Source organism: Dipteris shenzhenensis, chromosome 24, assembly GCF_047967505.1.
Source record: "Dipteris shenzhenensis isolate YYH24624 ecotype China chromosome 24, Dip_SZ_1.0, whole genome shotgun sequence".
Lineage (NCBI taxonomy): Eukaryota > Viridiplantae > Streptophyta > Polypodiopsida > Gleicheniales > Dipteridaceae > Dipteris > Dipteris shenzhenensis.
Window position 1 is genome coordinate 432116 of NC_141619.1, and position 26702 is coordinate 458817.

The 26702-nt window shown below is 44.0% G+C and overlaps 1 protein-coding gene across 1 annotated transcript in view; it reads right to left on the reverse strand.

The window, feature by feature from the left end:
• Positions 1–1424: 1424 nt before the first annotated feature.
• Positions 1425–26702, reverse strand: part of LOC147886072 (E3 ubiquitin ligase BIG BROTHER-related-like) — a 44904-nt gene continuing 19626 nt past the window's right edge. Inside the window, exons 3-8 of the mRNA XM_087395637.1 lie at positions 18225–18540; positions 17676–17713; positions 17558–17587; positions 17124–17239; positions 1771–1879; positions 1425–1673 (exon numbers count right to left, since the gene is read on the reverse strand). Of these exons, the coding sequence (XP_087251763.1) occupies positions 1623–1673; positions 1771–1879; positions 17124–17239; positions 17558–17587; positions 17676–17713; positions 18225–18540 (660 nt within the window). The 3' untranslated portion in view covers positions 1425–1622. The remainder of the gene's footprint in view (positions 1674–1770; positions 1880–17123; positions 17240–17557; positions 17588–17675; positions 17714–18224; positions 18541–26702) is intronic.

The following is a 26702-nucleotide window of genomic DNA, read 5'->3' on the forward strand; positions in this document are numbered from 1 at the left end:
CATACAAAAAACTCTCTCAGGATTCTCTCGAAGAACTTCCCTCACAAACCTCTCAAGAAGCTCAATAAATTAAGGAACGCTCAAAGAACTCCCTCACACGAATCTCTCGTAAAGATTACTCACAATTTCTCTCACTTTCAATCAAGGAACTCTCTCTCATATAGAGATGAACGGAATGGACAGAAATTATGTAGATGAAAATTTCTTTCAAAGAAAGTGGAGATTCTCTCAACAAAAGAGAACACTCGATCTCTCGATCTCAATCTCTCTCACATTCTTGGATGGCAATGCCTCAACGGAAGACAAGGGAGCTTTCATACCATGAGAAAAGATCACTCACAATCTCTCTCACTTTCAATCAAGGAACTCTCTCTTATATAGAGATGAACGGAATGGACAAAAATTATTCCAAGCATACGAAAATTTCTTAAAGTGAAGGTTCTCTCAACGAAAGAGAACACTCAAATCTCTCGATCTCTCGATCTCAATCTCTCTCGCATTCTTGGATGGCAATGCCTCAACGAAAAGCAAGGGAGCTTTGATACCATGAGAAAATATGAAGAGGGAAGAGGAGAAGAGTGAAGATGAGAAAAGAGAGCACACCACAAATGACTATCTATACACTAGATTTTGAAAAAATAAAATATATACAAACCCATTTAGGGTTAGAGTTAGGAGATCTAACCCTTTCCTTTATAGCACTCTATAAGATTAGTGCTATGTACATATGATCACATGATGGCACTATGCACACGTGATCACATGATGTTGAGCATGAACTCTCAATAGTGGACATCTTTGCAAACAGATCTTAAAACATTTCTTATTAATTGTGACAATTTGATGTAGCTACCAAAGTCAAAGCTTGATCTCCAATTGAGACATAACTAGCCAAGCAGATGCAACCTAACATGTCGTACTTCCACTCTCCAATGTTGGCAATTTAACTTACTTCTTACACCAAACTATGACACTTTACGAATCAATGAAAACATCTGAAGTGAATAAATACAAGACCCAAAGTTGTATAACACTCTTGAGTAAACACAAATATGGCTAAGAGCTTTGCCAACATGTAATATCAAGAAGTCATTAGAGGTTTTTAAATGAAACTTGTAATTTTGGTTTTATACACTAACCATAACCATCAAGTTTGTATGTGATAAGAGATATTTTTCTTGCTCGAAGCAATCCTTTGCAAATGTCAAATAGCTTAGAAAGACAAAGTCAACCCTATTTTCACTTCCATTTTCTTATACATTAATTTGCATTTCGGGATACTTTTCTGTACATTTGAGTTTATGTTAAGGACCATAGGATTTATATGTCTTTGTTTATGACCATAGAGTTTTACATATGATCAATAAATTAGATTCTTGCAAATAATTTTCTTGCTCAAAGTAGTCCTTTGCAGATGTCAAATGCCTTAGAAAGACAAATTCAACTCTATTCACTTCATTTTCTTGTACATTAATTTGCATTTGGGGGTACTTTGCTGTACTTTTCAGTTCATGTGAATGACCATAAAGTTTTACATGACAAATCAGATTTTTGCAAAGATTCCTCCTTCCTCCCAAGGTCAAATGACTTTGCGAGACAAATCTGGAGTTTGCAAAATCTGTTTATACAGCATACTGCTGTGAAGCGACCTCAGCACTGCAAACTGGACAGATCTGCCACACAACAAATTTTACAAACATAGCATAGCTTTTCAGTTCTGGTCATTGATGTAAACTAACATTTTGGGCGAAAACAGAAATACAGAGCTACCTTATTAATCTGAAGCCAGTTCTTGATACAGTCAGCATGATAGCGATGTTTGCAGGGTAAGGTTGACAGAAAGTTCCCATTTTCATAGTCCACATGACAAATAACACATCTGCCCACCGTTTATTCCCATAGCCCAAAAAGAAAAAGTTAGTGAACCAAACTCAGTAGCAGATTCACAAAATGAAACACATTAGGCCTCCGATTTATGAAGATCTCTCAAATCTACAAACCATGAATTTTATTGTGGATTACATGCTATGTAACCCCGTTTAAACATGGGCAATCAACGTTCAATTTATGTCAAATGCATAAAAATAAGTCTGCTGCAATGTTAACGTTTCTGTAGAACAACCTGCTGAGATTCTCGCTTCCCAAGAGGCACAGTGCAGACTAGTTGTGTTGAAGGCTAGCAATAGAAAGCAGTTCAGTCATTATCAGTCACAAATTCTGTAACAAGATCATATTTTCATTGGATTGCTATACTAGTATGCTCAGAATCTTAATCAATCCTAAGACAACGGAGCCGCTTAGGCACATCTGTGAGGGAAGATAGAAACAAAAGAAGCTCAAAGGGACCTAACAGCACCCATACAAGGCTGGCACAGGCTTGGCTGCAAGGAAAAGCATGCAACTTTCGACTCACTTTTAACTCCTCAACACTAATGGGTGAGACCTAGCCCAATCTGTCCGTTTGAGTTCCGAATACTAAAACGCAAGCCCAAAGAGGAGATCTGGCTTTTAAAAAGAGAGCCGTGGCTTAAGAACGTGGGAAAATCGTAATCACATGCTAGTCTTGAAAACTCCAAAATTAGGGGCATCAGACTCTAGCATGCTTGCTTACAAGTTGCAAAAGAAACACCCAATCTGCTCATAGCAAACTTTCACTGTGTTGGACGATAGTTCTTCTCCACGACGGTATTCTATAGGTTTGGGTGTGCAAGTAGGAGACCCTTCCCATCGTCTCACCTCTGTTTGTGGGGGAGGGCCCACCTTCTCTCTAGCGGGGCCCAGCCTCTCTCTAGTTTTGGCTTCTCATCGATTTTGGTAGTCCGTTTGAGGTTAAAGCTTCCTATGTTTGGGATGTTGCCTTGCTACTCTCCCATTTGATGGTCGGTGCACAGGCACTGGGTGCATGCTGAAGTGTACTTTTTGACGGCGCCATCTCTCTTACTGAGCAGGCCTTGTTTTTAGTGTAGATAACACAATTTCGTGTGGCATCGCCTTTCCACTAGACCAAAGGTGTGCACACTTTCTAAGCAACATCTAATGTCTCTTGATCATGGATAGCCCTGCGTGTTGCTAAGAGAAACCGAGGGACCGTAGGTGACCTTTAAGGTAGGCCTCTAACACACAAACACACACCAACACTTGGAAAAAGTTTTATATATATACCTTTGTAAGACTAGAATAAGTCCAATCATACAAATTTAGAATTTTTTGTTGTTCTAAAGATCAAAAATCTACAAAGAAAATAAAAGAGAAAATGAAAGAGAAGAAAAAAGAGGTAAACAAAAACTTTTATGAAAAGCAAAAGGAAGACATACTTAGCAAGCAAAGCAACACTTATGTCGTCATCAGTGCCCAAGCATAAGCAGCTATACTGGGTTTCTAAAGACCCGCGGAGTCTCTTGGGCAATTCCTCTCTTACAACCCACACTGCTTCTACAAACAAGAAAAACCATCACAAGAGGCACTCACAAAATTCCTCTGCTTCTCAAAAACTTTTCGACGTCTCTGTCAACAAAAAACAGTCACCTTTCGTGTTCTGAGTTTTCGACCCTCCTCACTATCGATTTCGGCTGCGACCTCTTCTAAAGAGTTGTAGAGACCAATCTCATCTTCGCAACCAAAAAAAGATCTCTCAAATCCAAGTTGCAGATCAAAAGTTATCTAAAAAATAGTGACTACTGCTTTTTCTGGAGAGGTGCGACTGCTATTTTTATCTGCATGCTCTTTACCCACGCCTCCACTGGCCTATCTACCATTAGTTCCACCCTCAACAATCACTTTCGACCTTCATGCAATAAACTCCTAGCATGCAAACATGACCTAAGATGCAAAATAGTATCAGTTCTGCTTAGTTCCTACCACTAGCAGTCAAAATCGGGGTCCTCGAATCTGCCTATCATTTTCGCCCACCCCTCAGTTGCGGACATTCATGCCCAGAGTCTCCTTTTGCTTCGCCTTCGTATCCTCCTGAATCAAAAGGAAATAAATCCTTCCTTCCGTACCCGTCACATTGCTTCAAGCCACCCAGACTTTGCAAGCTGCATAAACTCCATGTTGCCTGCACCACTTGCGATACACGGACAATTACAAGGGTACTTGCATCCAAGCATAGTTGAGTCTCTTGTCCGTGTGTCTTTAAAGTCTGCAGCCCATGTTTTAATCTCTCCAATATGCATGCTATCTTTAGATCCAATTCTTCAATTGGTTCTTCAAAGCCCCAATCAAGAACCTCCCATTTATCAGTAGTTTGTGCATATACACGCCTCTATTTGGAAACTCTTCATACAGTGCTTCATGTATTGAGTCATGTGGCAAAACATCACGTGTTACCTCTACCTGGTCATTGAAGCTCCCTTCATTGCGCATGATCATGAAAAATATATCTCTGTCAAAGGCATTCAACTCATAGGCTTGCACTTGCAGTACATCCATAGCATCAAGAGGCATATCCCTACGAGAAACTTCAACCCTCTGCTCCTATACTGGCGTTGCTACAACAAGCTCTCTATCAAACACATCAGCATCATAGAGTACGAAGGCCTCATTGCCCCCATGCTCCTCATTATCCTCATTGTCCTTACAACTTGTTTGCACTGGCACTATCTCTTCATTAATATGTGGTTGATGTGGCTCATGCACACTCCCTTTTCTACCTTCAGCTTGTGTGGAGACTTCTTCTGCCATCAGTGTCTCTGCCTCGTGAACTAGCTGCATAAATGCATCCCAAGTATCTACCCAAGATTTTGCTTACACATGAAGTTACCGGCCCTCGGACTAAAATGCTTCATTAAAAACTGTCCAGCGCCTGCTCAGAAGGATTGAAAGATGCGCCCTCTACTCTATCGAAACCCCTCGCACAATACCCTTCTAGGTATAAAATAATCAGACGCGTTCCTGCAAATTTTTCAACCTCTCTAGAGTTAATGCGATTGGAGAATGCTGAATTGATTAGAGCTCAAAATTACAAACTTGTTATCAAATATTGCATGCAAATCGGGTGTATGAGTTGAAAGATATAGATTTTTTTGAATAGGCATGCTAGACAGCATTGAACTCCATCCTCCACACTTTGATTTGTGTTCATCACAAGTTTGAGAAAGACACAATGTTACCAAGAACGTTTCGTGAAACACATTTCGTAGGTTTCGTTTAGAAATGTTTTGAGATTTTGATTGGAGTTTTTCCTAGAAATGCACTCTAGCTATACATTAAAAAGACTAATATATAAACTATATAAAATATTGTATACATAATTATTAATATATAAAGTCTATCATATATGGGAGTCTCTCTCTCTCTCTCTCTCTCTCTCTCTCTCTCAGCTGCAAACCATAAAGAGCCTACACACACATCGGAGAAGGCTATTGGGGACAGTAAAGATCTAAAGAGTCTGGCTGGAGCAGCCAGCCAAAAAGCTAGGAAGCTACTTCAAGGAAATTTTGGAACACCACAACAAAAACCTGAACACAAGTAGCCCAACAAGTACTCCAAACATGATAAGTTTGTAATATTTTCTCTCACTGGATGTAAGGGATCACTGTTTGTTGATAGTGATCGCCAGTCCCATAGATCCTCTCTCTCTCTCTCTCTCTCTCTCTCTCTCTTCACACATACAATGTGCGCACACAATGTAGTACACATAGCACACATACACATGATTTTAAAAAAATAACATTCACATATACAAAATAGTGCACAAACGTAGACCTTAGTTTACAATGCGCACACATACACATACAAAACACACAAAACCAACCCAATTTTTTATTAAGAACGTAAAAAGTTAAAATTTTTAAATAAAAACGATTCGTTTGGAACGGCCTTGTTTCGCACGTTTTGAAACATGTTTTTTGGCCACTATGGGAAGACCTCAATGGATAGAAAGACCAAGATCTAGAAGACCACATGGCAAATAATCCAAACCACACTTCAATGATCAATTCCAAGGCAAAATTGGAAACTCAATTTCTATTGTGTCAGAGTTTTCATTAGCACAATTTTAGAATTAACTTTAAAAGTTGCGAGCTTGTCGAATGCATGCAAGCACAAGAAGCACAATTCTAGTGAATTTTGGTGTGCAACAAGGGAATTCACTGAGAATATGGAAGATAGCACACGTGTTAGAACATATTTTTTCCATTGGGCACCAAGATGTTTGTTATACTAGTTTGCCCTTGATCATCCACCTTAGCTCTCCCTCTTTGACACTTTGATCATTGTTTGTCATGAATTCTTATGGATAATGAATGCCAAGATCCGTACCACACAGCTCAAGGGTGTCATTTCCAAAGCATTATAAAAACCTTGAATCCGGTTGTAGGTCTTCATTGGCATAGTTGCAAAATCACTTTACTTAGGGGGGCATTATTCATAATTGAACTGGTCTCAAAGAGTGTTGTTGTTGTCTTGCTCCCTCCAGCTCTCCATCCCTTTGCAGAATCCCATCTCTCTACATCTTGCCACACGTCCCCTCATGAACCATCCCTCTCCACTCGGCCTCCCCTCTCACCATCCAGCACCCTCTTAGGCCTGTCTCAGCCTCTCTGTCAACAGCTCATCGCCATTTCCCCCTCTATTCCCTCTCCACCTCACCTCAACTCTTCTCATCCATCTTCTGCCTCCTCTCCTTGCCTTTCCACCTCCCACTCAACATCCCATCTTCCGAACCCCTATATAGCCTCTCCACTCCCCCCCAAACTACTGCTCCACTGCACCCTCACCACCACACCTCTATCACTCACCCACACACCCCCTCACACACTCCCACGCCTCACACTAACTCACTCCTCCAAAGCGCACACATGCACTTGCCACCTCTCCCTGTCTCTCTACATCCTACTCGACATCTCGTCCCACCAAACCCCCCCCAACCCGCCCTTACTGCTCCACTGCACCCTCACGACCACCTCTCGCTCACTCACCTACACACCCCCTCACACACTCCCACTAGCACACTCCCTCACACTCGTGCGGATACACTTCCACACATTCGTATACCCCCCCAAAAAAACACACGCACTCACTTTCAGCCCTCATCCAAACACTCGCATCACAACAATTTTAGTAATCAATGTCACATTTATAGGGAGTTCGAGCATGTAGCACAAGGTTTCCCTAAGAGGACAAGATGCAATTGAAGGTGCACAAGATGGGCACCCTAGCTCCTTGTCCCCCCTTCTCGCTGCCTTCCCTTCCCAATCCCCCCTAGCAACAAGCTCAGGTTTGGAGGGTAGTATAGGTCCATAGGATCACAAGCGGCGGCTTCCCTAGTGGCACCTCCGATCTCTACTCCTATTCTTGCTTCCCCGAACCGCTTTGCAACCCCTGCAAAGGGTGACAAGCCCTTCTAGAGGAGGAAGATGTTCATGTAGACTGTGAGGTCCTTGGACATCACATTGGCTCCAATGCATGATGACATTTTTGCATCCTCCAATGCACACACTATAAGAATGGTTAACCAAACTCCCCATTCATTGTAGCCACCTGCTCAACGTTCAACTTGGAACAAGCATGCCCTCACACGATATTTCTTCTCTTCTCCGATAGTTTTTCCACCTCTCCTTAGTTTATGTTAAGCGTGGCCCTACTTTCCACACCCAATGTGTGACTGCCTCCACTATTAGATCAGGTAAGACCATCAATGAGGGTTGTCAATTGGAACATCCAAGGATTGGGTAGGATTCCTACCCACCACAAGTAGCATGTCAATAGGGACCAGCCTCACACCTTGGTCACTAATGAACCAATCGACATCCTCCTTCTCCAAGAGCAAAACTCATCCACAAACTATGTGCCAAGACTAGTAAACTCTTACCAGGGCGTATTTGGTCCATGCCCTTGGATCACTATGCATCTCGGTTTCAACCTCCGTGCTCCCCGTTATTATCACCCATGGAGTCTTGATTCCAGCTAGAGTTCAATGGATCATACTCCTCTTGGAATCTAACGTTGGGTTGCTCAAAATCTATGCACCCAATCTGAGAGTTGCCTCTTGCAAGGAGGTACTTGGCTGCCAAATGTTTAATCCTGGATTGTACGGAAGAACTTCAATATGGTAGAGTAGCCCGTAGATTAGAGGAAGGGAAAGGAAATTGGTGTCCTCCCCTCTGAGAGAGCTACATGAAAGGATTTCATATGAGAGGCAGAGCAGCTGGTTTTAAGACGAGTTCCTGATCAATGAGGCTAGTCTTTGATCCTCCTCATTCAACAAGAGACTCACAAGGATGATTCAGGCCAACAATGATTGCTTCTATATCAATGATTGGGCATTGGACAAAGAGAGCTTGCACCATTGTTAGCAACTACCACTACTTTGATCACCTCCCTATTGTCATTCTCATCAATGATTTAATATGGATAGCATTATTTGCCAAAATTAGGATCTCGGGCTCGATATATTTTGGTTGTGTAGCCGAGACTTTGCTGCCGGAAATGGCCACTAGGCATTGCCTAGACTCCTCTGCTCAGTAGTGATCCCTATCACTACGTAGCATCCTTCAAGACACACTGCCCTTCAAAGAGAAAGAAACAAAAGAAAGAAGGTTCAAAAGGCCAAAAAATTTTGTGAGACCAAGATCCAAGACAGTGAAGTCAGCGTAAAAGCAAACTTCCTCTAGGAGGAACCAGAGGTGTAATCACATGCCCAAAAGCAAAAACAGAAACTGGTGAACCTAGGAATGACAACAAAGGCTCCATACATCAAGAGTAGCTCGTCATGTATTGTGAATCAAGTGTCAGTCATGATTAGTCTGAGCTCCGTGTGGGTCCAACTAGGGTGCCATTAGGAGTCTTGGTATCTCCAAAGTAGGTTTAAAATCAACTATTGCCGTCTAGATTCCTCTCTGTAGAGCATAATTAGGTATGACATGAGGTTGCCTCTGACCTAGATGCTGCAATGACAGTGGGACGTGATATTCAAGGTCTCGATCTCAGTCTCTTGACCATCTCCTTGCCCACATGTGAAGAAGAGTTTGTAATCTCCTACTATCTATGGCCGTGTCCCAAGTGAACCTCATGAGTCTAGACCTCACTCGAGTGACCTTGTATACAAGGAGTTATGGTTGGGCTAGTCCATGACATTGCTCATATTTGTACAATTCATGGGTAAAAAGGCAATGATACTTCCATGAATCTCATAGTATTTGGGACATCGCATTAGGACATGCTCCTCCATCTCCATCTCCACCTCATGTATGTCACAGAGTGTATAGAGCCTCAAGTCTGTATGGTATATGGCCAATCTCACGCCCTACCTCAAATTGAAGCCTATGAAATGAGGTCCTAAGCTAGCCCATGATGATACCTAATGAAGCCATAGATCATCGCGGATAATCTAATGAATCTCTTGCTGTATCGACCGCACAAAGAGTGCATCAAGGGAGCACTAATAAACGATCAATGTCCATGCCCAATGAACGAAAATTTGTGCATACTAGCACTTCTCGTCTCCCTCTACTGCAAGCTGCATAGATGATGAGAGGGCCCTCCATGGCAGTCTCCATCGGCATACATCAGCCGAGCCACGTCTCGATCGGTCTAGATAGGTGATGACCTGGAATCAGGCATCTGTGTGGAGGGTTGTTGTAGCTAACTCTACTGAGATAATGCCACGCAGAGTGAACTTCTTCCCTCGAATCATGCAAGATAACATCATGACCTATAGTCTCTCAAGACTGGCCCACTCATCCTCTTTGAAATCTAATGGCCAAAAAGTACCTGCACATAGGGCGGCTGGATGAACTAAAGAATCAAACAAGAGAGACTTTGTGTTCATGTGCTAGAAGTGTGCCTCGAAGCACTACCTTTCTTATCTCGCCAATGAATCGTGCCCTCTAGTAGAGCATGTACGTGCTGCCGGTGTGGCATACCTAAAGCTCGGAGTCATGCAATGAAGTTAGACCTATGACACTAAATCAAAGGCCTTCTAGAAATCGACAGAGCAGCAATTTACTCTTTGTTTTCGATGTCTAGCGGAGACTTGACTCCAACTAGGGCTCTGGATCCTAAACCTCTTGGAATCTCACGTTGGGGTACCCAATCTAAGAAGAGATCGAGTTGCCTTTTGGAAGGAAGTACTTGGCTGCCAAATGTTTAATCCTAGATTGTATTAGAGGACTTAAATACGGTAGAGCGAGGGAAAGGAAATTGGTGTCCTCCCCTCTGAGAGAGGGGCCCGGAAGGATCTCATATGGGAGCTTGCAGTCATTGGTGTCCTCCCCTTTGAGAGAGCAGCCCGGAAGGATCTCATATGGGAGCTTGCAGTCATGTAGATGAAACTGCATGATAACTTTTTGAGTGTATTTGCCCTGTGTGAGCATAATACATGGGTCATTTCTCCATATTTATGCCCCTAGAAGATAGCGGTGACCAGGAGACGTTGGCAATTCTACATACCTTTAAAAATCAGCATCATGACCTATACGGTTCAAGACTGATCACGGGACACTCGAATACTTTCTGACGCAGCCCAACTTGTTAGCCAAGCAAAAGAGGTGGTTGGCTACTCAATGGTCATACGACTTCGACATTGAATACAGAAAGGGCAAAGAAAATATGTGCTAACGCCATGTCAAGAGTGTGTGCTTGCAAATTGTCTATTGTCTACTATCATCCTGAATTTAGATTACACAATGGCTTGTTGTGATTCTTGGAAAAAACTTATATGGTTCCAAACTCACATACATTCGTCCCCTGTGGCATCACATACGGGCATCACAAAAAGTTTCTTTTGGGAGGGCCTTTGGAGAGATGTGGTGCGATATGTTCCATTGCCATGTCAGCAAAACAAAGTGGACAGAAAACTTCTTCTAGCTGGTTTGTTGTAGCCATTACCCATTCCAAAAGGCAAATGGACACACATAGCTATAGACTTTATCCCTGGGCTGCCTTCTACAAATAGAGGATGGAATAACATATATGTGGTGGTCGATAGGCTCACAAACAAGCCCGTTTCATTCCTATCAAGACACAATATTCAGCATCTCAGGTAGCCTGGCAGTTCATTGATTTTGTATTCAAGCATCATGGGTTCCTCAAGCTTTTGTGTGGCCAGAGATGCAAATTTTATAGGTCACCTTTGATAGGAGCTATTTACAGTAGTGGGCACAATATCCACTCCCAAGGGTGAATGAATGGGTGGAGGAATACCTGAGGCACTTCTACTCAGAGGTCTTTAGATAAATGGCTTGGACTTGCTGAATTTCGCTGAGCATTTGTCTATTGAAAACTCTTTTGCAAATGGCTAAAAGGAATATGCAAGATGCCAAGCCAAGCAAAAGGAGGAGGTGGATGAGCATAGAAGGTGCTTGGTTTTCAAAGAAGGGGATTTGTGCATCTACACCTCCACAAAACTTGATATGCCTCCCTGAAAGTAGCACCAACACTAAGCTAGCTCAAAGGTGTTATAGCCCTTACAAGATCATCCACAAGGTTGGATGATGATCTAGAAAATACTTCTTATCAGATGTCAAAATCTTCAAATAACCCTCTTGCTGCTCCATGAATGCTCCCCCCCCCCCCAGCCTCCCCTGCTTATTACTAGCTCCTAATGCAAGATATTTTTGGTATACCTATGGGATTCTTTGCTAGTATTGCAGGAGTTGAAAACTAGGTTGCAACTATATAAAAGGGGAAACGGGGCAGATGTAGGAGGAAGGTTTGAATAGAAGAAGGGAGTGAGAGAAAAGGGAAGAATAGAGATATGTCAATATCGAACACCATTGGGCGCATTGGTTTGGACCTTGTTTAAGAAGACAAAGGTTGGTATTCTCAACCTATATGCTCCCACTATACTAGGGCAGAGACGTGTTTTTCGCAGGCAGTTTAGGGAGGGTTTTCCATTGGTTGACGATTGGATTGTTGGAGGAGATTTCAACAAGGTTGAGTTCTCTAAAGACAAGATTGATTAAAGAGAGGGAGGACTCTTAGACAAAGAGGATAGAGTAGGTCAATCTCTTGCTCCATGCTGGTCTTCACAATGCATCTTGGTTGGATGACTCCTCTCATTTGGCAAATAGTCTACAATTCTCTTGGTCGGGAATCTCTCATCTCTCCTTAGCCAGATTAGACAGATTTTATGTCGATTAGTGGGGCCACACTAGAGGAGGGTAGGTGAATATTATGTAAAGCTTTGTTCTCTCGAACCATGACCTAGTGTTGCTTCAGGTTATGTCAACTCCCAGATTAGGACGCACCAGTACGGTCAGATTTTATGTTTCAAGACATGGAGTTTTTGCAGGAGCCTTAGGATGTCTGGATTTAGAGGACAGACTAGAGGGGTATCTAGGTGGAGCGGGATCTAGAGAGGTTAGTGCTGTAAGGCACTGAGAGAAGAGCCTCCCCTTCTTTTGATACAAGGAGGTTTCCGCTCAGCCTTAAAGGGTGGAAGTCACATCAAGTTTGGGGCTGCCAGGGGCAGCCAAACTACCCAGAAGAAGTCACCTTTGAGCTAGAGGCCTGTTAGAGCCTCCCAAAGCCCACAGAGAGAGTTTCCTTGCTGTATTTATCTCTCTAGAGTGCCAGAAGCAAATTAGAGTTTGCTGTCTTGTTGGTTTTTGACGTTTCCAGATCACCAGATAAGTCGCCTATCAGCTGGAGAGTGGAAACTTGTTGTTTTTAGGGTTTCCAGGGATGTACAGAGGGTGCCATGGGTGTACATAGGTTGCTACAAAAGCGACTAGGGCTATACAAGGCAGTTAGGGCTGTTCCAACATAGCCAGTGTTGATGATCTATTGTTAGGGTCAGCTCGTTTCCCCCCTGCCAAGACTCTTGTAGAGCTGCCAGGACAGATTTAGACTAGTTGTCTATCGCCAAAGACTTGCCAGGAAAATTGGACAGCCAGATACTTGATAAGGGTTGCCATGGAATTTTGCACTAGGCTGGGATGCCTATCTGAGTCGTGAACATCAAGACGACAGTGCATGTGGACTGAATATTCAGTTGGCTGCTTTTGGACAGTTTCAAAAGAGTGCTGGTTGTTGAGAGTTGTGGTGCCATGAGCACATATAGAGCAAAGGTATGAGTAAAGGGAAAGTTGCCACATGGCATGGAGGAGATATCCCACATGTGAGCAAGCAAATGGATGTAAGTACCCTCACCTATAAAAGGGAGGTTCATTTGAAGTAATATCAATCAAGCACTTTGCACTATCTCAAGATTCTCTTTATGAGTCCAAGCTAATCTATCTTGGAACCTAATTGACTTGAGATACATGTCATGAGCACTCTCTTCATCATGTTTCCACATAGGTTCCATCCACCTTAGAGCGCTCCATAGATCCTGAGGCACACATGTTTTATCACTGGTTGCCTTCTGAATAAAGATAAAGCAATACCGAAAGGGCGCTAAGTTTTAGGGCCAATTTGGTGTCCAAATTCACGACAGGGGCAATATGGCTCCTTGTGTTTATTCTATGATTATTTATTTGGTTGTTACTATTTTCTGGTTGGCTGTAATAATTCTTGAAGTGGCACCCTTTGGTATTCCCAAGGGCCGGTTTCACCACGACTCAGACGGTCTCCTCTAAGTAGAACAGTGATGGGTTGGGCCTCTATCATGCGTGCTCTAATCATCGTCTATGTCGCTGGATCCACCGCTCCGCATCGTATCTTCCGTTGCATTCATGTCAGCTATCTCTTGCTCCTCTAGCCGAATGTGTTCCAGGCCCGACTCAAAGGCATAGAAGTCGGTGACACGTCACTATGCTTGATCTGTCTCTTGTGGTACTATCACCTCCTACTGTTTGATCTGCTGCAATAGGGTCTCTCTATGTTGCTGCATCTCCATGAGAGAGAGACTAACGTCTTCAGGAGACCTCAAGGGCTGATGATACAAGGTATATTCAAAATATAGTGCCATGGTAGTCCTCCGATGGGATATGAAGATATCTTGTATCTATCTCTATTGGGTCATCTTTTGCTATGGTGGGGGGCATGGATTCTGTGATCTCTGTATCCTATGCGCCATCTTAAGAGTGACACCTCGACTCTAACAGGTCCCTCTGAATAGAGCCGAGATAGACTAGACCTCCATAGTGCGTGCTTTGGTGAATCTCTCTATCGCGTGCGTGGTATCTGTGGCTCTGGCTCCACAATTCCTCATCGCCTCTTCCAGCTAATCCACTTTTCCCTCATATCAGCTAGCTTTTCCTCCACTACACTATGTCAACTCAAACAGTCAACTCAAACATTAGAAGTTTGTGACCATAAAGTGAAGATGTGGTCTATAGTAGAGTGTTGTATTCGGAATCCATCCTATCCCAAAGCCCGTTGTTCGTGTGACTCTATGAAAATATTGCAAGCCCTCAGTCCCCCATCAGATTATACAGGCAGAGTTCGCCATGACCCCTCTCTAGGTTAATGCCATCTTTCAAACATTGACGTTCCTCCACAGAGTCTAGGCCTTACCCTAGTGGAGATTACTGAGGCTAGCATTGGAGTCTTCCAGACGACTAGTAGAGAGTGATGTTGATACAGCATGGTATGCACGGGGTTTGGTAGTAACGGTATTCAAATAAACAGACTTCCCCCTTTCAATACAGCATGGTTGTACCACCCAAGATGATCCAACGAGATGAGATCAACCGTATCATACGGTTGGACCTCCTCCAGCTCCATACATCTAGGAAAGGGGGGGAGAGGAGTTCCCCACCAAGATCCAGTTCTACTATGACCACTTCCTAAGGGTCTCAGAGCATGGTCTCGTCATCAAACCTCAGTACCTCGAGGATAGGAGAGTCTCACATGAATTGAGGATCGCCATCGGTTAGTTGCGAGTCTCATTACATCAGCTGAGGATTGAGGCAGGGAGAGATGCAGGCATATCCACAGAGCAAAGGATGTGCAAACTATGCCAAATGGGGGAGATCGAGACAAAGGAGCACTTTCTATGTGCCTGCCCAGTCTATTATGAGATCTAAGGGCGATATCACTCCTCTTCCAAGAGTGGCATGGCTTTGGTCCACTTACACAGCTGATCCATTTTCCCGATCAGGTTTGTGTTGGTCTCTATCTGACTGAGATGCGACGACAAAGAGAGATACTGATGCGACAGACCAGAAAGCAGCAGGGATTGATGCCACAGGTCACCAAGATCGACAAAGCACAAACACTTGTTACAGATTTCTATGCATATGAGTCAATTGCAGGCAAGGCTGAGGGAGAGGAGCTTGATGAGATGAGAGCATCATAAATTAGCAGTGGGAGTCTTCGCCACGATGCTGCCGAGAGACACACACTCCACATGCGACACGGAGAGGGACACGCACGATTGAGGTCTAGTCCATTTCAACCCTCCTCAGAGGTGACCGCCAGAGATGAGGCGTCACCCTTGATGTAGCCCTTCGAATACAGAGATCGAGGAGACCACGCCCTCCACCGCATTGAGAGACATAGAGAAGAGACATAGAGCACTTTAGCTTTCAGCAAGGGCGTTAGTGATCCGTATGAGTTACCTTTTGGTTTTGCATCTATCTCTAGTCTCATAGGCCCACGAGGCCTGCCGCAGCCTTTAATACATCTTTCTTTCTTTCTTTCTCTCTAGTATAGACCTGTAAATCTTGCCTAGTGTGTGGCCAATCATGAGAGTGCGGTAGTTCCTAGTATCCATGGGATCTCCTGGTTTGTGTATCAGTACTATGGTAGTGGTACTCCAAGCAAGGGGGAAGCTCTCCGATCGTGAGGAAATTTGTCTAGATTTCGAATCATTCCGGCACAACTCTTAGATCCAAAGGGCCACCTCCACAACACTATTGTATGAAGGACCTGCCTCTTGACTCATATAGAGCAAAGGCACCAAACCCTCTGCTCCAAAGAGCTACTCCCCATGTCAGAGTGAAGGAATTAGAGATGATGTATGAGAATAATTTGAAAACTTCCATCCCAATCACCCTGGCAATACGGCAACTCCACAAATAGTACTTGCTAGATTTCTCTACAAGCAAGCATCTCATACATAGGGAGGGCCTGCCCATTTGCTGAAGCCAAGAGCCAAATGAAATACCTCTATGAATAGTTAGCCAAAGAAAGTATGAGACGTTCTTGGCCCTAGTGATCCCCCAAAAATGAGATCACAAACTCGACTGATGATGCTTTGAAATCCCTTGTGCTGCCTATACTGAACAACTATGGGTAGACGATGGGTGGCACCATGCAATCATGTATCCAATCCTTAAGGGTGACACCATGCTTATCATGTATCCAATCCTTATGGAATACTGAAAGAATAGTAGAAGCTGGCCAAGTTCTAGCCAAGACCACTCCCTTGGATACAGACCAACTTAGCAAGAGGACTGCCTTGAAATATCCAAAGCCTTCACTTGGGCTCAGCTACAACTGTAGTATGAGGATTTGTTCTTACTTCCCATCCTAGCTAAGGACCTACAACTGTAGTATGAGGATTGTTCTTACTTCCCATCCTAGCTCAGGACCTAGTACCTTCTTCACGAGCAAGCTCGGCTTGGGGGGTGGTTTCCAGCGTTATGGTGTTTCAAGATGAGCTCACACCCTTGGTGGAAGGCATGTACTGTTGTTGATATACTGGCTTCCATTTGGGGCTTCTTACTATTAGGGTAAGTGGGAGAGATAGACTAGGACCCTTGCAGCCACTCAGGAGAAATTGATAGCATTCATAAGGACGTGGGATGGTTTTTTGTTTTTTCATGTTCCTCCACTTGGGATGACGTGGCATACTAGACCCCCCAATAGTTGTTGAGGCCAAGGATAGAGTTCTCAGCCTCCCACCTCTGGTGTAATTTGTTTTGAATGAATAGATTACTTCTTACCGTAAAAGAAATAATTAAGGGCATTTTTCTTGTTTGGCTTTGTGAAACCAACAGAAATTTTAATCTTCTTAAATGCTATTGGCTCTACCAAGATTTACTTATAGGTAGGGGTTACCTCTATCTGGTCATCATATATTTCCCAAGACTCCCTTCTAAAAAAAAGGGCATTGATTTGAAGACGAGCGCTCCCCACAATACTCAAGAAGAAAATTAATGCATATTAACACTGTGTTGTGGTAGGAGTAGCGTACTTGATTGATATGATGGAACAAAAAAAGTTACACAACATTGAAGTTGAGCATACACAATATGTTGTACCACCACCCAAAACAAGAAAAAACTTACTGTTCAGCCTCCCCACCAATTTCCTGAACATATTTCGAACAAGGGAGGAAGGCAATAGCATCTTGGCAGAGACCCCTACTCTGTGTTCCAACAGCTTCTCCCAATGCTACCAATTCCTAAATCCATTGAGGACACATTGCGTCAGATTGCACATCTATTTTGCTATTCAAAGATGAGAAACGAAATAAAGTTAAGAGAAAAGCCTTTGCAAAACCCCATAAAACAAAAGACCAAACAAAGTTGTCAATAAATAAGTCCTCAAAAACCCCTATTCAAAGAGCATTTTACTTTTAGGCGAATGCACAAGCACCAATGTCCATGGTTTTGTTCTTAAACAAAGCTTACAAACACAACCACAAAATGGAAACCTTCCGGGCTCCTACAAAGTGCTATTGTACAAAGAGTGATGCATGATCAAGAAAGCAGAAATTTACCTCATAGGACATCGTATCTGGATCTACATCCTGCATCAACAAAAGTGAGTGAAATTAGCAATTGAGTGATCAACAAAGACATTACAAATGAATGAGATGCAACCATCAATTAATTGACCTGTGAGTTATCGCCCTCGCCTTCAAAAACTTCTTCAACTACACAGAACAAGACACAATTAAAATTACAGAAACAACAAAAGGCAAGAGAATAATGCAGACGATGCATAACAGAGCACCATTGTGACACAACGAGAGAGAGAGAGAGAGAGGAGAATGAGGGGGGGCAGGGAGCACACAAAACTTCATGCCACACACGTGTTCGTGTGCGCATCTACAAGTGCATGGGTGTCTACATTAACACACATGCCTCCGTGTGCAGTAGGTATGGAAGTAAATGTGCACATGCATGCTTGAGAAAATTTCTCTCTATCTTTGCACAATGCATGTGTGCATTGCAAATGCAAGTGTGGGTACGGGTGTGTATACATAAGTGCACGTGTGCACATACAAGTGCGCGTGCATGTGTGTGAGCATGCATGCTTGAGAAGTTTATGCTTTCACTATCTCTGATGCTTAATTTGGGCAAATGGCAACAACTACCTCTAGTACAAATCAGTTAGTCTTCATGCCCAATGTATAACTTTTCCATCTTAAAATCTGCACATACATTGATTTATGCCACCAACAAGACTTATCATTTGAACAGTTGTCTCACGGTCCTCGGCCTCTTGTAAAGCTCGTGCAAAGGCCTCATCACTTTCATAACTTGATCCATTGATATCCCCCTCCTCATGGCTATTGAAAGAGAGCCCCAATTCGATTGGTAGTCTTGTTCTAAGAAGTTCAACTGAATCATCTTCAGCTTCATAATCGAATTGCGAGGCAATGTCGCCTTCATTAACATGTTTTTCATAGTCCCAATTTCCATTGCTAATCTTGCCACTCTCTTCATTCTTCATATGGAGTAGCAAAAATGCTCGTTCCTGAGATTAGATACAGATTAAATGGGATGTTTAGCAAAAAAGGGTTTCTTCCTCATATGTTTATGCTATAGACAAATGACAACAATTCATTCAAACAAGATATAATCGTTAATCTTTATTCATTCTAGTGAACCAAAGAACACTTTTGCAAAAGTTCAATAAAAAAAATTAACAGAAAACAAGAGGAAAACCTAAGTGAGTCATTCTATCCTTGTGAGTTTGCTAAGTAAATTCCAAATCTCATACTCAATGTAGCATCTCGAGCTTATAGGTGATTACTTGAGATATCCACCAAATGCAAAGTAGTGAGTATCGATTCCAACCTTTGAGATTAAGTTTGTGCAGTCCTTTCCTTGACTTTTAATCAACTAATAAAAAAGGATAGCAAACTATGTGTGATCAAGTAGCCATTGTGGCACTTGTTATAACCTTCTCTTTGCTTTCCATGATGCAATTTTTGCTGAAAGTTATAGGTGATGACCCACAGCATTTTTCTGTAGGTGTGATAAGTTGATGAACAACATTAAGTTAGTGCCACTTCGGACAGTGTAAGTGGGCTGTCAAATGAGACGCAACGGTGGGTATGCTAGTGCTGGGGGTGTTGGGGTTTGGAGGTGGTGTTTCCCTTTTGGGCAATGTAAAGAATGATTATTACACAGTGCCCAAGGAGGAGCCTCTTTCATGGCACCCAAATCATGTTCCTTCACATGTAATGGTGCATGGCACCTCTTCGTCATGAAAGGCTATAATCATCAACTAAAGGGTGTGTGCCCTTTTGAAAGCCGCTCGCAAGATATCAATGATGTCTAGTCATATGTTAACAAGAGTGATGGCAAGTCGAATCTGCTGCCCCTCTATCAAAAGGATGCAGCAGCCTATCCACATGTTCCAAGTTGTGATGTTGGCAATAGTCCCCCAGGCATTGTCCTCCAACAAGCTCAAGGGGCATTGCTTGGAGGCATGGCATATAAGTAGGTAGGGGAGATAATTTATATTTGGAAAGTGTGCCTCCTCTTTGAGAACCAAGCTCCCATACCCTAAGCAAAAACTCGCCGAATGTGCCTCACCGGTGCTATAATCTTGAGCAAGCACTACCAAATCACCTGTGTCGCACGGCAGCTCCATAATTGTTGGTCTAGTGCAGAGACCAAATTATTGCAATAACCTCATATGGTACCTCCTCCTCAAGCTAGTTCTATCCATAAGGGGATCTATGAGGAGACCACTATCTCAAGTGGTTTGTCCATTTGAGTGATATATGAGGAGAAGATCCACCAAACCCACTCTCTAGGGTCCCACATCATCTACTCTAATAATATGGCCTGGCGTCATTGGCCTAGCCTCTTGGAGGGAGTTTCCTCTGTGCTAAACAATTTGTTGTAGAAGGAGATAGTCAACTCCACGATCTCCTAAGGGTCTGACTAAAATTTGGTCCTCCACGATCTCCCAAGCATCTAACTATATCCATGTTGCTTGCAGTCTGAAAACCTAATAGACCATTCTATTAGGTTTTCAGACCATTCTATTTGCACGTTCCACCAATTGGCTCTAGATAAATAATAGGAGAACTCCACATGTCTAATGGCCTCTGTCACGTATAGCTCCACACTAGCGCACTCATAGTAGCTTGTCAACCACTATCCTTTGAGCCTCTCAATGGAGAAGAGACCTTGTCCAAAAACTCACTCTTGCTCATAGTCAATGTCTACTCTTAGATAGTTGCAATACTCATCAAGATGGCCTCCGTCATCCACTCCACCCATCCACCTTGGAAAGGGGAGTTCTATGTATACCAAGTCTATGAAATAATAATCTCCTCTTGGTATAGTAAGCACTCTCCTTTGCAGTAGCCTCTATCATGGTTGTTCTTTTTTTTTTTTCCAAGAAAGAGACTTCTATTAAGTAAGAGAAAAAACCCGCGAGAGCAAGCTCAAAGCAGAATACATCATGAAATCATGAGGATAAATTAAAAAACCCCTCAGAGTGAGGTGGAAGACAACCAAGGCTGAGGCTGAAAGTGCCACCTCAACCCTGTAGTAGTCTCAGAGAAGAAAGGAGAATCCTTCCATTCCCTGAAGAAAGAAGCCCTCCTAGCTGAGACTGCACGGGAGTCTCCCTGCATACCCGTCCATACGGCCATCAAAGTATGTACGGTGCCTGTCCAGATATGTCTGTCCAGATACTAGCTAATGTGTGCGAGGGATGAACCTGAGTACCCTCCAAAGCCTCTGTGCATCTGGCTCTCCAGATATGCCAGGATGCTATGTATCATGGCTGTTCTAACAAGAGGATGATGGGGAAATTATCAAGCATCATCACATTAGCCAAAATGCCCGTAAAGCCCTCCCATCACGAGTTGATGTGAATGGACACGATAAAACTTTCTGCAAAACGGGTTTAGGAGGAGCCCATCAGATGCAAATTTGTATATCTTCAGAGAAGGAGGCAGGTGTATGATCGTGGTCCTTTATGTGCTTGGGCTGTCCCAAAACCAAGAGACGCACCTTTTCCACCATCGGACACACCTTTTGATGAAGAGTTTCTGACTCCTCACCCAAGGGACACGCCCCATCATGGAAAAAAGGACATCTTTTCGTGTGGGGACACCCCTTTTTAAAATAGGGTCACACCCCTTCATAAAAAGGTACACCTATTCCAAGGGTCACACCCCTTAGAATAGGCACACCCTTTGGCACCAAGCACCACCCTACAAAAGGGTACCTAGAGGGCCTAAAAAGGGCAACCAGCCCTAAACCTAAGGCCCAACTCAAGACTAACCTTACGTTCAAGTAACCCAGCCTTTAATTTAAAAGCAATGCCTGGTAGTTATTGCAACCTTCGTAAATCGGTTTTTGGCGTCTCGTAAGTCGCGCCTTCTTCTCAAAAGTTGTGCGTGCTGTTCCATACAGTCTATTCATGTCGATTCTGCCCCTCCCTTGCCGATTTCTTCTTGCCAGCCCACGCCAAGCCCACTTCAAGCTCGCCGTTTTCTATTTGCAGCCTTGTGCTCAGCCTTTGGCGGCCTTCCATAGTCACGCCAATCATGCCCTCAGCCTTCTATCTGTTCGCCAGCCTCTCCTCAGCCATGGATGCATTCCATCACCCTGAGGAGTGACAGCCTGATGCCCATGTCTGCACAGCCTGCTAGATCTCTTCACCTCGCCATCTCAGCCTGCGAACAGAGGCCTTGTTGTTCAGAAAATTCCCTCAGCCAGCCCCTCTTGTACAAGAAAACCTCGCCTCTACACAACAGATCGAGATCTTGTGTGGTTCGTGGTTTTGCTGGCAACATCTTTCTGCCCACAACCAGACTGTTTGGTCGCTGAATCGCCTCCCTCTACAGCAAACCCTAACTTCGAAATTTGAAGCCTGACATCAGGACCTCCTTCAACTCGCAATTGATGCTGTACTTTTTCCAGCCCGAAGCCCACCCCTGGTACACGCTTTTCAGCACAGTCGGGCAGATCTAATCTATTCCAGGTGGATTCTTTCCATTCTATTTCTAAGGATTCTCTTTCATATTGTTATTTGCCGCTCATTATCAAATTACAGCAAATGAAAGCCTCCTCCTTAAAGCATGGAAACCCCTGTTAATGCCCCAGTCCCTTCAAGGACACCTCAGGCATCATCTATCACACAATATCGTGTTCAAATTGCACAAGCTTTTGCATCGTGGGTCTTCTGTGTCACGTGCCCTTCCAATGACTTGGACCACATCCTATACCTTCTGCGTGAGGCACCTCAATTACATTACTTCCTTAGCACAGTCCGGGTTGTGTTTCACGAGACACGTAGATACCCAGAACCCGATATTCCTCACGAGTTTACTGTCCATCTTTGGAGAGACTTTTACCCCTCAGCTTCAGCATCTCCAGGGTACTCTCCACCTCCTTCAGCTCCCAGATATCCTCCCGCACAGGTTATACCTTCCCCAAGACAGTATTTACACTCTGAAGGTACTCCTTCTCCTAGATATCCTCCACTCCCGACAACAGCTCCTTATCCCTTCTCAGATCCGTGGACTCTACAACCTACCCATGTACTCTCACGAGTAGTAACACCCACTTCGGCATCACTAGTGTTACCTCAGACAGGACCTCCTTTACCAGATTTCCACGAGTGGTTCCATCCTTTCTCGCCTGCCCCCTCCAACATGGGCAACCTCAGGGAGCAGCCCGGATCTTCTTCCAGGAATGGTACAAACTAGAGCGCAGGTTCGTGCTCTTCTCACAGGGACCTCAGATATGTCGCAACGCTCGAGTGCAACCTCTCCGGAGATCAACGACTCAAGTCCAAAAAAGACCCCTGAAGTCAACTTAAAAGGCGGAGCACTACTTCAACTTCAAATTTCCCAGCTTCAAGACAGCATCTCTGACTTGGTCCAGAAAGTCCAACAACTCCAAGATTTTTGCAGTACCACACATACAAAGGATGACGTGATGCCACCGAACGACTATGTGGACTCGTTCCCACCTGAGGTAGAAAACACTGAACTTCGTGCCCTCTACCGCTTACTCCAAGCTTCCAAAACTAAAAGACTTGACATTAAACTTCCGGAAGCCTACACTAGTTAACGAAATCGCCGAACAGTTGACCAATGGCTCGCACAACTGCGCATGTACTTTGATACTGTTGACCTCACTGAAGGCAAAAAGATTGCCTTGGCAACCTCCCTCCTCAAGGATATAGCTTTCCTATGGTGGCAACGACGCTTAAAGGACGGCAAAAGTGTGTTAACTTGGAAACATTTTGAACACGTGCTCCGTAAGCAGTTCATACCTACCAATGCGGACTCCAAGCACATTCAAAACTCAGACAGTTGGAGCAAACACGCTCCCTGTCTTCCTACATCTCTCAGTTCACCACATTGGTGCTGGAGATTGATGGTTTAACTAATGATGATTGCCTTCATGCTTTCATCTCAGGCCTAAATCCCTTGTTACGCATTGATGTCCTCAAAGCAAACATCACCACCACAGCTGGCGCTATTGCTTACGCAGAGCGCATTACCGATTTCCAAAACATAGGGAAGCAGAGTGCTAATAGAGCACAGAACTCTACTATGGCCAAAGGTGTTCGCCCTCAAGATAAACCCAAGTTTAGAAAAAACTCGGGTAATCAAGGTCAACGACAATCTCAAGATCCCCACAAGTCTCAGAAATCGTATGCCGGATTCCAACAGAAGCACTCCTCGAAGGATCACGCCTCTTCTTCTTCACAAAGTCATGACCGTCATCCCCAACATAAAGATGCAGCCACTGACAAGAAGAACAACTCCAGCACAAAAGGACTTTGTACCATCTATACAGGCGACCATAGATGGTTCGATTGTCCCAAGCAATCAAAGCAAAATTCCAATATGGAACCTAGCACTTCCCAAACAGAAGATGCTACCCCAGCACAAGACAAGAAAGGCAAAGCTGTTCGAATGGCAAATACCATCCACATGAGCCTTGCCAACAACCCCGAATCTTCCCTGGCCACTTAAGTACTTTGTGTCCAAGGATCGATTCCTCAGCATCCAACCTCCATCCTCTACTATTTCCAGCTTGCCATCGAAGCTTCTTTCACAGGAGCGCATAGCTGGGAGGCAATGCCATCTATTGTATCAGTTCTACAGTAATCAAATTTTTTGATTCTCCATACTATCTGGTTTTCTCTCTTGCGTACGAGATCTTGTTATCTGTTGAGCACAGACTTTGTATTATTTTCTTACATGGTATCAGAGCCTGAACTCTAGCAAGAAGATTTGGTAGTGTATTTTTGTTTGCGAGCAGATTGTGAGAGATGGCCCAGCCCGCAAGACTGCGAATCCCACCGTTCGGCGAAAGCGAAAAGTTGGACGGCTCTAACTATCCACTCTGAAAGTTCAAGATGAAGACTATCCTAAGTGCATATGAGCTTTGGGACACTGCTATTGGGGTGGACGTGAGGTCGGTTGCGAGACCGGATCCAACCAATGCAAGACAACAGATAGTACCAACTGCGGATGAGATTCTCGCGTGGACAAGAAGAAATGCAGATGCGTTGTGTTCTATTGTCTGCAGTGTAAGTGATTCCGTCATGGCGTTAATTCAACATGTCGCCACAGCGGAGGAGGCATGGACGGTCTTGAAAAATCAGTACGAGACCACGAATCAAACGCGGATTCAGAATCTGAAGACTCAACTCGTGAACGAGAAATTGTCTGAGTCTGAAGCGGCAGAGAAGTTCATCACCAGGGTGAAGAATCTGCACGATCAGATGACTGCGATTGGCATCACCATCACCAACGAGAACCTAGCACGAAGGTGCATACGGATTCTCCCACCAAAGTACGACGGTCTTGTTACGGCACTGAATACGCAGAACAAAAATCCGCCCCTCAACTTTGAGGATTTCAGCGCAATGCTTGGATTGGAGAAGATTCGGCTTTCTAGACCGGATCAAAGAAAGGTAAGGGTAAGGATTCCAGTAACCCATCTTCTTTTGATGATAAGAAGAGAAAGAAGAAGATCAAGTGCTTCTATTGCAACAAGGCAGGGCACAAGCAGAATCAGTGCCGAAAGAAGATTGCTGATGAGAAGAACGGAGTAAAGAAAGAGTCCAGCAATAGCGTGTAGGCAGTACCTATAGAGCCGTTCGTAGCAATTGAGGAGATTTGCACGGAGGCAGTTCATGTACCTGCAGATGAACCGTGGATCATTGACAATGGTGCATCGCGCCACATGACCAGTCGGAAGGATTGGTATACCTCTCTACAGCCGGTAGAGAATGACATCTTGGTAGCAGTCGGCAATGATGCAAAATATCCAACAAAAGGAAAAGGTACGATTGCTCTCAAGTCAGATGGAGTTGTAAAACAGTTGTCCAATGTTCTTTATGTGCCAGATATCAAGAGAAACTTGTTGTCTGTTTCTACGATCACGGATCGGGACCTCAAAGTTCAATTCGATATAAGAATGGTGCACAAATTTTGGATCTTCAAGGGAAGGTCGTTGGTAAAGATACACGGCGCAACAACATCTACAAACTCTCAGCTTTCAGTGCTCGAGCCGATGTGAAGAACACTAAGCTGTGGCATGAGGGTTGGCCATCTAAACCTTAGTTCTTTGAAGGAGATGCATAAAACTGGAATGATTGCAAACCTACCAGAAATTTTAGATCTGCCCGATGTATGTGAAGCTTGCATGATGGGCAAGCAGCATCGGCATCCCTTTCCTAAAGAGGCCAGCACGGCAAAGGCTCCTCTAGAGCTCATTCACACGGACCTCTGCGAAAAGATGGAGACGGAAGCTTTGGGTGATTCCTACTACTTCATGACGCTGATCGACGACTATAGTAGAAGAATATGGATATACTTTCTGAAGACTAAAGACGAGGCTTTTAGTAGGTTCAAGGAATGGCATGTAATGGTCGAGAAAGAATTGGGGAGGAAGGTAAAGAAGTTGAGATCAGACAGAGGTGGAGAGTTCACATCGACTGAATTTGAAAGTTACTGCAAAAGTCACGGGATCAAGAGACAGAAACCCCCACCACATACATCACAGCAAAATAGAGTAGCAGAACGCAAGATGCGTGTCATCTGCGAAATGGGCCGGAGTATGATGAAAGGGAAAGATTTGCCAAAGACTTTCTAGGCTGAAGCATGTAATACTGCAGTTTACATTCTCAATCGTAGCTACACGAAGGCTGTGATCGGGATGACTCCACTGCAAGCCTTTTCTAGTAAGAAACCTTCAGCTGCACATTTCAGAGTTTTTGGATGTGACTGTTTTGTGCATGTCCCTGATGCTACCAGGACCAAATGGGAACTGAAGAGCCGAAAGTGTATTTTCTTGGGCTATAGTGAAGAGGCGAAGGGTTACCGTCTCTATAACCCTGTTACCAAGAAGATAATTGTAAGTCGCGATGTGGTCTTCTCAGAACAGCCGCATCAATTGGAGGAGGATGCTTCCTTCCCAGACAACCAGGACCAGAATATCCATCCAGTACCACCACCAACAGCAAATCGAACTCCCCCAACGGTGCTTGGGAGGATTCAAGATAAAGAAGATGAAGAGGAGCCTGCAGAACCACAACGGCAACGGCCATTTTCGAAGTGGGTAAAGCAGCTTTTCGACGGCAGAGAATCTCCAACCATTGAGGAGGAACCATCCGAACACCGCCGGTCCAAGAGAATA